We start from the raw sequence: 17,141 nt of genomic DNA on the forward strand, positions 1-17,141 counted from the left end.
GAAGTTCAAAAATATATAATTTGTGTTTTTAGTTTCATCAAAATAATTTTTGTATTGAAAAAATAATAATTTGAAAAAATAACTAAACATAGTAATTACTTTTTATTTATTTTAAATTTTTATCAAATATATTTAATATTAGTCTCATTTTATGGGGTATATTTCCAATGATATTAATTTTATATTAAAAATTATATATATATATATATATTCAAAATAAAATGAAAAAGACTAAAATAATTTATTAAATTTTTTATTAGAAATGTGAGAGATAGAGAGAGAGAGAGAGAGTGTGTTGTGCGTGCCTTAGGCCAAGTTTGGCTACAAAGAAAAAAGTGCACTTATTCATCTTTTTATCTTTTTTGGGTCACATCAATCAACATCTCCTCTCTACTTTTTCTACACATAATACAAAAAAAAGTCAAAAAGTGCACTTATTTAGTCTTCCCAAACTAGGCCTCAGTGAGAGAATGACGGAGATAGAGAGAGAGTGTCAGAGAAAGAGCACGTAATTCAATATGAGTGTATTTTGAAATTTTTTGTATAAAGAAACAAATCTGAGTCACCCGTGTCCTGCAAGGTGATGTGGCCCCATCTGGACCATCCCCAGTAGGAGCCATTGGAGAGAGTAACTGGAGAGGATCTGGACTCACATTTACGAGTCTTTTGTATTCAGATGTACCCAAAGGGGGAAAAAAAAAGAGTATCGAAGAAAGGCAAGAAACAAATGGATCAAATTCACCACTGGTTATATAAGCGTTGCAAATGAATATAAAATACATTAGATAGATGTCCAAGGGATTTTACAGTAATCCTTTCCATTTGTGGAAAGATCACACTAAACAAACAATAACATTTCAAGTACACACATTATGTCCTTTCCACATTTCATATTCACTGAAAAAGTTGGTGGAGGGCTTCAGACCATGGGAGTACCAACCTGCCAAAAGCAAATATATGTATTCATCAAACCAGGAAATTATTTTTGAATAAATAACCAATATCCCAATTTTGCTTACAAGGGAGGGTAGTTGGCTCATAAATCATATCATTGTTTAAGATATAGCCGGAAGACCAAGCCCTAAACTTGATGACATGCTTTCATTTGAACTTCAACTGAAGTGTTGTATAGGGAATGAATGCTCCAGAAGCTCAGTGGTTAGAGTGTGTTTTTGAACAGAGAGGTCAATCCATCGCCTTCACATTACCCTTCATACATACTGCCCCTAACCTTAGGTTAGATATAAAACTGTTCCTTCACGTTTTAAAAAGAACAACAATAAATATTGTTTTATCATTCTAACTCAAGAACAGTCTTTCTTACACAAATTAGGTGGTAACTTCAAGCCAAACCAAACCAAACCAAACCAAACTAAATTGTGTTCCAATCAAGTAGAGTTGACCACATAAATCCTTTTTCATCATTCCACTTTGTCAAAAGCTATATGCTTAGTTAAATTAAATAAATTTATATAGTGTTTCATAACTGCATCCCATGTCAATTTAAGTGTTTTCCTCCCCCTAACATTCCCAGTAATGGTAATCACATCATTGTGCCTTATCGTTGCATCTACATGACTTCGTTGTACACAACCAAATCATCTTATAGCCTCTTCTCCATCAACTTACCTTTAATTTGTACTACTAATACTATTTCATGAATATATTCATTTCTAATTATATCTTTCTTAGTTTTACCACAAATTTATCTAAGCATTTTCATTTTAGCTGCACTCTTTTATAAACATGTTTCATATTATTTTGTGTCATAAAGCATCTAAGCATTCTACAAAATTTTCCTTTCAATTTTATTAACATTCATTGATCACATAATATCACAGATGCACTCTTAAACTTAAGCCAACCCATTTCCCCATTATTTCTACTTCTATTGTTGCTAAAATTATATTATACATTTAGTTTTAGTTATGCAATTTTCAAACCTATTTGACCCTAGTTTTTCTGTTTGCATCTCAAAATATGAGAGTGAACACGTAGGAAGTGATATGTTTCGAATGCAGGCATGCTAGGTTTTGAATCTAGTCCAAGGTGTGAGATTCTGACTTCTAATGCAGGAATTGAGTGTCGTCACGAAGATGGACCACCGGTTCGGGTTTTGCCTCAACAAAGAGGACAACAATAAAGGTTTGTTTTCACCTTAATCCAACCCTTTTTCCTTTATAAACCCCAACCCATTTACCCTTTATCTGAACCATTAATCCTTAAAACCTGACCCAACAATTTTAACTACCCTCCCCCAAAAAAAAAAAAAAGAAGAAGTTTTCAACCCAGCCCCACAAGTAGCGTCAACTTCAGTGCAATAAATACCCAACAAACAAGCCCATTTTATGATTTTAAAACCTGCCTTTACCCAGTGCCCTTGCCCATGGCAGCCCAATAATTTCAAATCTACCTGCATATTTGGCCCACAGCTCATTAAAACCACACCAACAGCCCATGAACTGCCAATTTAACGAACCTATTGTGTCTTCTTAATTCACTCCAGAACACTAAATACATGCCAGCTCATCTTTCCTATCAAAGCCATTACAATCTTTGCATTGATTACTCCTTAAACCCAATTCAGCCTACAATTCATTATCAACATTCAGCCCATAATCCCTGACAGTAATACAAATCAGCCTGCCTTTACCTTAGTCCAGCCACTTAAAAAAAGAAAGAAAAAAAAAGGTCCTATATCTCCAACAAAGGCACAACTTAGGCAAACCATGGTCACTAATGCCAACTTAAACTCCAAATTTAAGACCTACCTCAGGAACATCAGGAGATAAAAAATCGATGTGCAAGAGATAAAAGCAACCTTGACCAAAATGCAAGCTGCTGCCGAAAAATTCTCTCTTACGTTGGAACATAAAGGGCAGGTTACAGCTACTGGACCTTTGGTGGCTCTGTTGAGTTATAACACAACGGCTATACAAAAGTGAATCTTTATTTAGATGCAAAGATACACTCAAGTATACAAGAAGACTCTCAAGGACACCTCACTCTTAGAATCACTCACACTCAAGCATTTGACTCCACTCTTGATTGTTGTGTCTTATCCCTTTCAAATGAGGTCACTTCCCTTTATATAGTCATCCACCTCCTCAATGGATGGCTAGGATCATTTTGATCCAAGGATTATTATTAACCCTCTAGAATATTCTAGCATATACTCATACTTTCCAATATTCTAGAACTCTCTAAACTATTCTAGTATCTAATAGTACTTTCTATACTTCTAAAATATTCTAAAACCTTCCGAAACCTTCTAGATTTCTCTAGATTTTTACAAGCTTCTCTAACGTTCCAGAATCTTCTACAATGTTCTAGAATCTTCTTTAGATCTTTCTAGAGTCTTCTAGATCTTTCCGGAGTCTTCTAGATTATTCAACATATGCACTTAATAGTCTAGATAATTCTAGAAAAGTCAATGATGACTTTTAACACTCCCTCTCAGCATTGACTCCTTTATTTAGTTTTTCTTTTGTAGTTAAGCCGAGTTGCTTCTGAAGCTCTACAACCTTTGAAGCTCCAAGTCCCTTAGTAAACAAGCCTGCGTCCGTTCTGATTGATTTCATCTGTATCTCTCCTTGGAGCACCTTCTCTCGAATGAAATGGTCATGTATCCCCACGTGCTTTGTTCTTGCATGAAACATTGGATTCTCAGCCAAACGTATTGCTGACTGATTGTCATAGTGCAATGATACTCCATACTCAACTTGCTGGTGTAGATCCTTCATTAATTGCATAAGCCATGTGCTTTCTTGAGCTGCCATTGTTGCTACTGTGTATTCAACCTCTGTGGTAGATAATGATACAGTAGGTTGTCTCTTACTGCACCAAGAGATTGCTTCTGAACCAAGGCTGAACACGTACCCAGTAGTCGACCTCCGTGTGTCATGATCTCCCGCATAATTAGCATCACAATAGCCAATTACCTTGCATGCTTCGCCTTTCTTGTACAAAAGACCGAAGTCAATTGTACCCTTCACATATCGGAGTATTCGATGAACTACTTCTAGATGAGGTTTCTTTGGCTTTTGCATATACCGGCTTACTACACCAACTGCATATGTAATGTCTGGCCGAGTGAGGGTGAGGTAGATCAAATTACCTACTAGTTGCCGATACATAGTTACATCCTCTAAGTCTTTACTTTCCTCTGAGCATAACTTGGCATTCATCTCCATTGGTGTAGAAACTGGCTCGCACTCAAGCATCTCATACTTCTGCAGCAAATTTTTAACATATTTTTGCTGGTAGAGGAATAAGCCTTTGCTACTTTGTTCTACTTCAAGCCCGAGAAAATGCTTGAGTTCGCCAAGCTCCTTCATTTGAAATCATACTGACAAGTTCTCTCTTGCCCTTTGGATCTCTTCTTTATCATCTCCTGTGATGATTAAATCATCCACGTATACTAGCACTATAGCTAGTTGCTCACCTTGAGACTTGACAAACAGGCTCGAGTCCGCTGGTGCCACCGAGTACCCGCTTTGTACTAGAAATTCTGCTATTTTGCCATACCATGCCCTCGGCGCTTGCTTTAAGCCATACAAGGCTTTCTTTAATTTGCAAACATAAGTTGGATGGCCTTTGCTTTCAAACCCCTTCGGTTGCTCCATATATATATCTCGATCTATCTCACCGTGCAGAAAAGCATTCTTTATGTCCATTTGCCACAACTTCCAAGACTTGCTGGCTGCAAGTGCTATTAGTACTCGCACCGTTGTGATCTTTGCTACTGGACTAAATGTTTCATCTTAGTCCAATCCATATTGCTGTGAGAAGCCTCGAGCCACTAGATGTGCTTTGCACCTTTTTATCGATCCATCAGGATGAGTTTTTACTTTGTACACCCACTTGCATGATATCGGTGTCCTTGGGCTTAGGAACTAGCTCCCATGTTTGATTCTGTTTGAGGGCTTGAATCTCTTCCTCCGTTGCCTTCTGCCATGCTTTGCTTTGGGATGCCTTTTCAAAGGTCGTTGGCTCTGTAATGCTATCTTCTTTAGTTAGAGCAGCATTTACATACTTCGGATCAGGCTTAAATTGTCTTTCCGACCTTTTAAGTTTTGGTCCAATCTCTTCAACCTCTTCTTGTTGGCTCAGGCGAACCTTTTTTGGACTCTTGTGATGGACACCTGTTTTCCACGAACTTGAAGATCTTATTGGTGTCTTTGACAAGTCAGGCTCTAACTCATCATCACTTTGTGTTGATACTGGCTCCTTGATGATTTCTAAAGTAGGAGGTGCCTCTTCCTCGTCTTTGCTCCCCCAACTTTTCTAGTAATTGATCTACTAAATTTCTGGAGTCTAACAATGGTACATCTTGTGAAGACCACCAAGATGAGGTTTTGTCAAATACAACATTCTTCGAAGTATAGCAGCGGCCAGTCGTGGGATTACATTATTGCCACCCTTTCCTTTGACTGTCGTAACCCACGAAGATGCAATGAATTGCCTTCTTATCGAACTTGCTACGTAGATGATTTGGCACAAATACGTAGCAAACACATCCGAATACTCGAAAGTGACTTACTGTGGGCTTTGTGTGCCATAACTTCTAGAAGGGAGAGACCAACCCCAAACCTGCCTGTGGTAGCCTGTTGATCACATGGGCTTTTGTCTTCATACATTCAGCCCAAAATTTGCTAGGCACGTTCTTAGCATGTAGCATGCTCCGACAAGTCTCTGCAAGATGTCTATTATTTCTTTCAGCCACTCCATTCTGTTGTGGAGTACTTGAGCAGGTAAACTGATGTCGAATTTGGCATTCTCTAAGATAGTTAGAGAACTCATTTGATGAATATTCTCCTCCATTATCTGTTTGCAAGCATCGAATTTTCTTTCCAAGCTCGCTTTCAACCTTCTTACGAAATTCTTTGAACTTGGCAAAAACTTCAAACTTCTCTTTCATAAAATACACCCACACGTACCTTGAGAAGTCGTCAATGAAGGTCACCATGTAGCGCATTCCGCTGATTGATGCTTACTTTACCGATCCGAAGACATCTGAGTGGATAAGCTCTGAGGGTTCCTTAGCTCTATACTTTGAATCTTCATATGGTAACTGATGTGCCTTACCATACTGACATCCAGCACAAGTTGTATCTTCTCGAATATCTAGTTGAGGAAGGCCTTTGAGCATAGACTTTTTCATCATTATTTTTAGCTTGTGATAGCTCACGTGACCCAAGCGTGCATGCCAAAGGTCTGCAGTCTCATTCTTTCGAGTCTTATCTACGTAGGCTGATTATGCTGACATTACGTAGATAGACTCCAATCGTTTTCTCTCCATGATGGGAGTACCAGATAACTTAACCTTCTAGTAAACCTTCACATTTTCTGGGCCGAATAACACATAGTTGCCTGAGGGTGTGAGTTGTGAGACTGATAAACAGATTCTTCTTCATCCCTGGCACATGATAGATGTCCTGCAGATGTATTTGGTTAGAGTTGAAGCGAGGAGTGATGATTGTCTTACCAACATGGGTGATCGGCAACCTTGTATTATCAGCGGTCACTACTACCCGGCCTCCTTTGTACTTGGACATGCTGGATAGCTTCTTCTCGTCACCAGTCATGTGGTTAGAGCATCCTGAATCAACAATCCAATCATTGTTGTAGTTGATTGCTCCAATTTTAGACTCCGCCACAAGAGCCGACTCATTAGGCTTAGACACAACCACACATACAACCAATTCACTAGCGGTTAGACTATGTTGCTCTTGCACTACCTGTACATCAAAGTCTGTTTCTTCAAAGCAATAAGTTTCATTAGGATCGAACACTGCAAAGGATGCTTGAAAGTCCCATTCTTCCTCACTGTTGTCTTGGTGACTTTTGGATGTCACCAAGTTACCTTCTTCTTGCCTTCTCTTTGAATGACAATCTTTTGCAGAACGACAATCTTTTGTGTAGTGACCTTTCTTTCCACATTTGTAGCACTTTATGTTACGCCGCCAAGGTGCTGAGGATCGTCGATCATGGTTGTTGTTGCCATATTGAACTCCCCCTGTCTGAGAGCTCCCATCCTGTTGCTGTGATTTGGCATGTTCTTCATTTTTCTTTGGCCTTATAGAGTTAGGCCGTCTTGGTCCACCCCGTCTTGGTCCACCCCTTCTATTATTATCACTGAAGAGTGCCTCCTCTTCAGCCTCCAATGAGACCCCAGCCACTTGCTTGCATAGACTTTCTTTATTGGCCAATAAATTCTCTAACTCTATAAAAGATGGTTGAATTGGCCAACCCCTTATAGCTGTGATGAATGCATTATACACGGGCCTTAACCCATGTATAATGATCCTCCTCATTCTTTCCTTATAAATATTTGCTTTGGGATCTAGATCTGAAATTTCATGACATAGATCCTTAATTTTTGTGAAATATTCACTTATGGACTTACTTCCTTGAGTGGTAGATATCAACTCATTTTCTAGAAATTGGAGACGAGCATCATTTGTTTTTGAAAACAGTGATGCAAAGGTGTCCCATGCTGCCTTGGGCGTGTCATCATTCCTGATGCGCCCGAGCGACTCATCCTCTATGGTTGTCTTGAGCACATACATTGCCTTTCCAGCCTTGATCTTCCATTTGCGGAGTGCCTTGGCATTTTTTGTGGAAAGTGGTGCAGTCTCATTTCCATTAACAATCTCCCACAAATCCTGCCCTTCAAGGTAGAACTTGATGCGACTTTGCCAACTCTGGTAGTTGTTGTTGAGTCTTGTGACTACACTTGTTGTGTTCACAAGATTTACCATCGTGACTTGGTGTGATCCTCCTGCACTTTCACCAATTAAGTGTGGTCTCTAATCCACAAGCTTCATAGTCTTAAGTTGTGCACAATCAACTCAAGAAAATGGTCCTTGACCGCCTTGCTCTGATACCAAATTGTTGAGTTAGAACACAACGGCTATACAAAAGTGAATCTTTATTTAGATGCAAAGATACACTCAAGTATACAAGAAGACTCTCAAGGACACCTCACTCTTAGAATCACTCACACTCAAGCACTTGCCTCCACTCTTGATTGTTGTGTCTTATCCATTTCAAATGAGGTCACTTCCCTTTATATAGTCATCCACCTCTTCAATGGATAGCTAGGATCATTTTGATCTAAGGGCTATTATTAACCCTCTAGAATATTCTAGCATATACTCACACTTTCCAATATTTTAGAACTCTCTAAACTATTCTAATATATAATAGTACTTTCTATACTTCTAAAATATTCTAGAACCTTCCGGAACCTTCTAGATTTCTCTAGATTTCTACAAGTTTCTCTAACGTTCTAGAATCTTCTAGATTTCTTTAGATTTTTCTAGAGTCTTCTAGATCTTCCCAGAGTCTTCTAAATTATTCAACATATGCACTTAATAGCCTAGATAATTCTAGAAAAGTCAATGATGACTCTTAACAGGCTCCACCGCAACCCCCTACTTGTGGATATGGACACCAACAAGCACCAATGGATCCTCACCCGAACCTCACCTGAATGAAGTAGATAGGGTGCCAAACTAGACATTCCAGATTTTAATGGGAACCAAGATCCAGAGGTATTCTTTGATTGGTTACATAGCTTAGAGAGTTTCTTTCGATGGTACCATATGACAGAGGGGAGAGAGATTTTTTACCGAAAGAAAATTGAAGGGAACAACTAGAATTGGGTGGTCAAAATATCAGCAAGAACATTATACACTATATGTAACTGAGAAGACGTGAAAATTGCAATGAACCGTTACTTTGTTCCACCGAGTTACAAGTAACAAGCTCAGTTGCAATTCACTCAATTAAAGAAGCAAGTCAGTGGATGAATACACTCAATTATTCTACAGTTCAGCTACAAGATCGATTTTCCATGGAATGAAGATGTCATGATTTCTATGTACCGTCATGGACTAAATCTGCAAATCTCTCGTGGATTAGCTGCAAGCAAGCTTTACCATACGGTCAATGCTGTCCAAGGAGCACTTCAGATGGAAAAAGAGAAGAAGAACACTCCTGTGTGGCCACCAGTAGACACTCTTACAAGGAGTGAGACGACTTTTGTAGATCCCATCTGAAGTGCCAAGCTTTACCATGTTTTAATTGCCAAGGTTTTGGACATCAAGCTCGAGATTAACCTTCACCCAAGATTAATATGCCTATTAAGTCTGTTGCTGTGATTGAAAATGAAGAGATTATGGAAGCAAAAGAGTTTGAGGAAGCAAAGCTTGATGTACAGGTTATTGATCCCCTTGATCCCGACTTTGATGATGAAGAATTTCAAGATGGGCTGATTGGGATCATTCAGCCATTACTTGCCAGTTGCAACTAGTAAGGAAAACATGAAGGAGCATGAAAAGCTACAGTGCCGACAAATTCTTCACACAAGGGTGAAGTGTCATGATCAAGTGTGCTCTGTAGTCATTAATATAGGAAGTTGCACTAATGTTGTGTTCGAAGATGTGAAAAAGTTAGGTTTGAAGAATGAGACACATCCCATTGGCACCAAGCTAAAGGTTGATAAATGGTGTCCCATGACATTCAACATTGGCAACCTCAAAGAGATGGTAATGTCTGATGTTCTTTCTCTAAAGCTTTGTCATATTCTACTAGGTTGTACATGGATCTGGGGATCACAATGCCATTTATACTGGACATGCCAACACATAATCTTTCATTGACAGTAAGACAAAGTAAACTCTCATTTATCCCACCTATTCGCATACCGTCAAATTGAAGAACTCTTCATTGATTCAGTGTGTTCCTCCTTCAAATGGGATTCTTGGTCATGCTCCTAACTCGCCGGACTTGAGTTCATTCCAGCAGAGGAGAATTGATGGCACAACCCTTGATTAGTTATTAGAAGCCCATTATCAGATTTGGAAGCCTATGGTGAAGCCCGTGGGTCTGAAGGTGTTCCGGTCTCATAAATGTAATTGGTAGAATATTATTATCAGTATTTAGTTAACTTTGTATTATTATGATTTTGTTTCCCAAATAGCATTAGGAAAGTTTCCTAATTAGATTAGGATATTAGTCCTTGATAAGCGCCAAAACGTTACAAATTTAAGCCCTCCAAACTACACTTTATAGTCCATAACTCAATGTTTTCGTGTTGTTTCATGTGTTTGCAAGAAGATTGATTCCCTGCACTGAAATGGCATAATTGGGAAGGTTTTGCAAGCTTAACTAAACACTTGGAGGACTTTAGATTCAAGCCCAAGAACTAAGCTTTAAAGATTTGAAGTGAACAGAATAAAAAAATCACAATCTATGAAGTTTGGAGAAGAAAAAAATTGAATTTGATGCAATCCCAATGTAGGAGCCACTCTGCGCAGCTTCACTATCTTGAGGGTATCACTGTATTTCATGAGTATCCTTCCAATGTATATGGGATTACTCCCAATTATTCCACAATACACATAATAGCATCGATTCTATTGATTTGATTTTCTACCATATGTAAATATCAATTGTTGTTTTTCCAAATATAAAAATCACATTGGTAAATTTCTATGTATATAAATTATATCAACCAATAAAATGCATTACAATGAAAATCTTAAGATAAAATCCTAATTATATAGCTCAAAAACTGTATGAAGTAATTGAAATAAATAACTATTGATATCCATTGCTCATTATTATTATTATTATTATTATTATGGCGGTAAAGCTTTGTAAAACAAATGTTCTCCCAAAAGCTGAGAAATCCTACAGTGTTCACTACCATAAAAAATGATAATTTCCTGCAAAATTTTGCAATATCAATACAAAATGCGTAACCTTGTCACAAATTGACGTAATAAAATGTCTAAAATTTTGTAATTTTCTTATGTTTTGTAGATATATATATGCAGAAAAAAGAAAAAGAAAAAAGGAAAAAAAAAAAAAAGGGTTACCTCAGATTGAATGAGTGGTAGAAGAATGTGGGGAAGCCTTGTTGATACAATTGGGAATATCCTGAAATTGGTTGGCTGGCAAATTCTTAGAGAGAGGTCCGACATGAACTTGAATCATACCCTTATTGAAATCGACATCCATGCCAGTGACAGAAACCCATAAGAAGAGCTGCTTGGCTTGAATACCCGAAACATGGGAAACAGAACCATACCTCAGCACCCCTTTAATGTTCTTGTCGTAGTAGATAAGCTCATCCTTATCGAACTGGACGTAACAGGGTTGTTCCAGTTCGATCTCGAAAGACCCGTCCACTGACGACAGACTGTACGACTTCACTGCGTTCGGGATTATGCCCTTCGGGAACCCGTACTCAGGGAGGATGTCGTGGATGTCTGCGATTGGAAGGTTCAGATTCAGATTCAGATTCAAGGTGGGTCTTTTGGTTCTGGTTCTGGAGGACATACAGATATGGGTTTGGGAGAAAAGGAGGAGAGAGAAGAGGTAGAGAGAGATTGATGAAGGGACGATGATGAGTCGGTTCTGAAGACAAGCCATCGACGTGATGCACAGAGAGAGAGAGAGAGAGAGAGAGACAGCGCGCCAGGTATGAGTCAACTACTTGGTGGCTTTGCGGAGGAGATTATTAAGGTGGTTATATTAGACATCCGCAGCACTTTACTTAAATTTTAGGAAAAATTATTTACAATTATACTATATATAGTCTTATTAAAAAAGTTATGTTTTTATAAGTCTTGTGTGAAGTTTGTTGATATATTTATTTTTAATATTAGTTGTTAATATTATAAATAATGATAAAATCATATATAGAAAATTAAATGTTACCATAGATTAAGTTTGCGAAACGTAACGTGACACCTACATAAACGTAACGTAACGTGACCATATCAGATGGGACATTACATAAACGTAACGTGTCGTGACATCTACATAAACGTAACGTAACGTGTCATGTTACGTTTCGCAAACTTATTAGGTTTTTGATTTTTTAAATTGAATGTGAAAATGTTACTTGTTTGTGTATTTTGAAATTCACATTCATATAGATATGATCTATAGGAAATTGAATGTTACCATAGATTAAGTTTGCGAAATGTAACGTGACACCTATATAAATGTAACGTAACGTGACGTGACACCTACATAAACGTAACGTGCCACGTTACGTTTCGCAAACTTACTAGGTCTTTGATTTTTCAAATTGAATGTGAAAATGTTACTTGTTCGTGTATTTTGAAATTCACATTCATGTAGATATGATCTATGGTAACATTCAATTTCCTATATGTGACTTTGCTATTATAATGTATAATAGTATATTAATACCATTTATTTACAACTCATACGATCTTGTGGAATACATTCTTATCTAAATAGGACTTGAAACTCTATAAGAAATTATACAGGACTTAACATAGCATAAGTGTTCGAAATAAGACTTATAAACAGGGCCGGCCCTGCCCTAAGGCAGGTAAGGCTTGTGCCTTAGGCCCCATATTTTGGCCCAAAAATAGGGCCTCCAAATTTAAAAATTGTTATAGGTTCAATTTTTTTTTTTTTTTTTTGGTTTTAAGATCAATTTAAAGGGCCCCAAATGTTTTATTGGGCCAATGTATAATTTAGCCCATATTTATTTATAAATGTGTTTGGCCCATATGTATTAAAATGAAAATATATAAATAAATAAATAAAAAGCAATAGGGCCTCTAAATTTGGTAAAACATATAAACATATATAACATAGGGCCCCTAAATTTGGTAAAATATTATAGGCTCAATATTTTTTTTTTTTTGGTTTTAGGATCAATTTAAAGGGCCCCAAAATATTTTTTTTGGGTCCATGTATGATTTACTCCATATTTATTTATAAGTGTAGTTTGGTCCATATTTATTAAAATAAAAATATATATTAAAAAAAAAGTGTTTGGGCTCAAGAAAAATAATACATACAATATATGGGCCGTATTTTTTTTATTTTTTATTTTTACCTTCTTTATCTATTAGATTTTAGTGGAATAAATAATTTTGCTCAAATTTTTTTACCTAGGTCTTTATCAATTTTAATTGAATAATTTTTTTCTAATTTTTTTGTTCTAATTTTGTTTTATTAAATTGTTTTATTTATAATTTTAATGATTATATGTGTAAGTAAATTTTTTTATGGTTACAAACAAATAAAAAAATTGTAACTTATCGTTTTATTCATGATTTTTTTTTTCAATATAAAAGGCCCCCATTTCTAAAATTCGCCTTAGGCCCCGACGAACTCAGGGTCGGCCCTGCTTATAAATAAGTCTCCCTAAATTTTATCTTAAAATATTATTAAAAAATTTATATTTTATTTTAAAAATTATTTTTTCATTTACTTTTCTTAATAAATTTGCTATTCTTTTCTTATAATATTATTAAAATATTCTTTTCCTATTCTTTCACTTTTTTATCTTCTTCTTGGATTGAAATTAAAGATATGAATATTGAAAATATCCAATTCTATTTCTACACAAAAAATGTCTAGAGAAATTGATGTACACTTCCTAGATAAATTTGAACTCAGCAACCCAGCTCAGAAAGTAATGGGCTTTAACTAGAAAATCGAAAGATGGACTGAGTAAAGACCGTAAAAGAGTTAGAAAGTGGAGATAAAAGATGGGTTTGTGAGAGATTCATACCAAATTGGGTGTGGAGAGAGAGAGAGAGAGAGATTGTGATGATGATGAATCTTTATATACGCATGCAAGTGCTTTTGGTGTCTTCTTCTAAGAGTAGTAACTAAGGGGGTTGACCGGCTGGACATCCGGGGAATCGATCGGCCAAACATCCGGGTGGACGACCAATGTAGCAATTTTGTTAGATATAAAAGAGTTATAGTGACTCCCTATTTGTAGGGAGTCACTGTAGCAAATATTAGTTTACGGTAGCTTATAGAGGAGCTGATGAGGAGGTATAAAGGAGTTCCAATCCCTTAAAATAGGTAAGAGAACAATTTGGAGAGACTGCTAAGGATGCTCTTAGGTTCGAGATGAAGGACCATCAGATTAGTAATACATAATATTAAATATATAAAATTAATATTTTTAAGTTTTAATATTTTTTAATATAACTTTTGCTTAAAAATCATTTAAAATTTCATTAATCCCCTCACTCTAACCCTCATGACTTTGTTAATTCTACCATGTAGGGGATTACTAGTCTAACCGGATAGTAAATCCCTTTACTCATATTTGTTTCGCTCCATGAGTGAGGGACAAACATATAGATAGTGTTTGGTTGTGAAAGGTGTGAAGCAATCCTCCTTCTTGGTTGGACTAACAGGGAAGGAAAATATATGAGATTAGAAATCTAGTGATAGGATTAATGGATTAAAATATTAAATAAAATTTAATATTATTATTTTTCAAATAATTTATTTGTGAAAGAAATATTTAAATTTTTTAATAAATACTAAAAAAATATGTTTTTTTTTGTTTGTTTTATGTTTAGTGAATTTTTAAATGATTTTAATGCAAAATTTATATTGTCTTAAGCGTCTCTAGATTAAGTGGACGGAAAAGTGTAAAAATAATAATAATTTTTATATATTAATAGTATCTATAGTATTATTAATTTGGTGATATACAAATAAATACTCTTTATCCTACATATCTAACATAATACTACTACACTAATAATCTCCCCATTTTATCACACCGTACTCCCCATCTCTTTCATTCTATGGAGCCAAACAAACGAGTTCAAAGAGTAGAAGTTGAATTTGATGTTTTCAAATGTTTCCACTATATTATCAAATGTCTTCAAAGTTTTACGTAGTTCATGTTTGGGTTAATAGAGATAAAATAGGTTAAAATAATTAATAAGATAAAATATTACATTTCATTCATAATCATTTTATTTTTTCTCTCATAATCAATTAAAAAAAATTCAACTATCTTTCCAAACACAATTTTTTTTGTCAAGCTAAAATAATTAAAAATCAAACTAAAGTAGCTAACTTCCCAAATGAGACCGTTGTGTCTTGGGGAAAATTACAAATTTTCTAACAAAATAAAATTTTAATTCAAATTATAATTTTTTAAAGAAAATTGACCAATAAATCTCTTATCTTAAATTTGTGATCCATATAGTACATATGTTTTTTTATGATTTATTTACTCCTTTTGGATGTGTAATGACTAGTTTGTCATTATAATCTCGTTAATTGTTGATATTTGTTGGAATGTTACATTGGAATGTTATATTGGAGTGTTACATTTAAAAAAAAGTACATTAAAGAGTTTTTGTTTGTTGGAGTGTTATATGAATAATGCTAGAGACCCTAAAAGTTCCATCAAAATTTCTACCAAATGTCTCACATGGGTGCGGCACATCCATGTGAGACATTTGGTAGAAATTTTGGTAGAACTTTTAATATCTCTAGCATTTTTCATGTTACGTTGAAGTGTTACATTTGAAAAAAGTATAAACTTTCTAGATGTATCCAATGTCACATCATACTCGCCACATTAGAGTATTACATTGTAGTGTTGAAATTTTTTTGGAGTGTTACATTTGGGAAAAATATACTAATAAATTTTTTTGGAGTGTTACATTAGACTGTTACATTTGGAAAAAAGATACAAAAGAATTTTTTTTTACAATGTCACATCATACCCGCCAAATTATAGTGTTATATTTTGGAAAGGGTAAAAGAAATCTTGATATAAAATAAATCTAAAAGGATCTCATGGAATAATTTTTGAAAATAATAGGACTTATGTAATCATAAGAAGAAAAAAAAAAAAAGAAGACTTTTGAGTATGCAAGATTTTGAGAAGGGACTTTTGGGTAAATTTTCTATTTAATTTATTTTAAATTTAAATTATTTTTCTTATTTTTATTAAATAAAATGAATGAAAAGATAATATTTTAATCATTAAACTCAATCAAAAAGGTATTTTAAACATTTTTCATACACCTACATTGAATATAATAACTAAAACACTCATTTTCTCAATTTTAGTTAACAAAAATAAGAAAACGGTTTATTTTGAAATTAAATCAAACAAATTAGAGTTTAAATTAATAAAATCAAAAATTTATTTTTCTACAAGGCTCAAACCTTACTTCTTCTTCTTCTTTTTTTTTTGTAATTTTTTCTAAAATCTTTGTTCTAAATTATATAAACTAGCTTGCACAATTCAAGTAAGTAAAAATAAAAATAAATTATAAAGAAATTAATATCACACTATGTGTGTTGTTTAAGTGGTAAGAGTTTTTCCCCCCATAAATTCAAGGTTAAAGTTTCGTGTCTTGTGAGAGAAATGAGGGACACGTGGCATAAGAGAAGCAAACAAAGGCTTTGACACTAAGTTGAATCTTCACTTGGCATGTTTGGTATGAAGGAATAAAATACAAGGTTGAATGGAATGAAATAGAATGTCCACTCCCATTCTATTATTTGGTTGCCAATGTTGAATGCCATAAGAATATAATTCTCATTCTCGTGTTTGGTTATGTCTATTAAATTAATGAAATATAATAAATTTTTTTTTGTTATTAGTATTATTATTAATTTTTTTTTTTGTTTATAAACTAATAACAAACAAGTAAAAACTTCATATAGATGGTAATAGTATTATTGATTGTGGAAGTGATGGTGTGAGTGGGTGGTGGTGGTGGTTGTAGTGGTGGTGATAGTAGTGGTAGTATGATGGTAGTGCTAGTAGGTCGTTGTGACGTTGGTAGTGGTAGTACGATGGTGTGGTGGTGGTAGTATACTGGTGTTATGGTGGTTATGGCGACAACAATGGTAGTGGTGACGGGTAACAGCAGTTCTTGCAATAGTAGCGGTGGTGGTGTGGTTTTTAAGAAAACGGTGGTAGTGGTGATAAGATAGTGGTTGTGGCGGAAAAACCAGTTATAGTGGTGAGAGAATGGTAGTAGAGTAGTGATTCTAGCGATGGTGGCAGTGGTGGTTGTAGTTGTGACAGTGGTGGTAGTTGTGATGATGATGATGGTGGTGGTAGTAGTGATGATAATAGCATTGTGGTGGTTATAGAAGTAGTGACGATGGTGGTGGTGACAGCGGCTGTGCTGATAAATGTGGTAGTGGTGGTGGATGTAATTGTGGCAGCAGTAGCAGTGGTGGTTGTGGTGGTAGTGGTAGTGGTGGTGGTAGTGGTAGTGGTAGTGGTAGTGGTAGTGGTGAAGGTGGCAATGGGGTAGTGGTTCTGGAGATGGAGATGGTAGTAATAGTAG

General features: G+C 35.5%; 1 protein-coding gene across 1 annotated transcript; it reads right to left on the minus strand.

Moving 5' to 3' along the window:
* Window positions 1-728: 728 nt before the first annotated feature.
* On the minus strand, window positions 729-11,634 carry LOC145807724 (uncharacterized). The gene is made up of 3 exons (XM_082906436.1): window positions 11,102-11,634; window positions 10,890-10,950; window positions 729-940 (listed from the first exon to the last, which is right to left on the minus strand). Exons 1-3 carry the CDS (start codon window positions 11,443-11,445, stop codon window positions 920-922), a joined length of 426 nt encoding a protein of 141 aa, XP_082762562.1. The 5' UTR covers window positions 11,446-11,634; the 3' UTR covers window positions 729-919.
* Window positions 11,635-17,141: the final 5,507 nt, after the last annotated feature.

The sequence above is a fragment of the Camellia sinensis genome, chromosome 14, assembly GCF_055761805.1.
Source record: "Camellia sinensis isolate YWXY chromosome 14, ASM5576180v1, whole genome shotgun sequence".
Lineage (NCBI taxonomy): Eukaryota > Viridiplantae > Streptophyta > Magnoliopsida > Ericales > Theaceae > Camellia > Camellia sinensis.

Bases quoted from the DNA above. Each gene is read 5' to 3' on its own strand.
- LOC145807724 (XM_082906436.1), bottom strand. From the start codon at position 11,445: ATGGCTTGTCTTCAGAACCGACTCATCATCGTCCCTTCATCAATCTCT. The intron at 10,951-11,101 runs GTATGGTTCTGT...AACCAATTTCAG, and splicing joins AACATTAAAGGGGTGCTGAG to GATATTCCCAATTGTATCAA. The intron at 941-10,889 runs GTAACCCTTTTT...TGCTTTTGGCAG, and splicing joins TACCACTCATTCAATCTGAG to GTTGGTACTCCCATGGTCTG.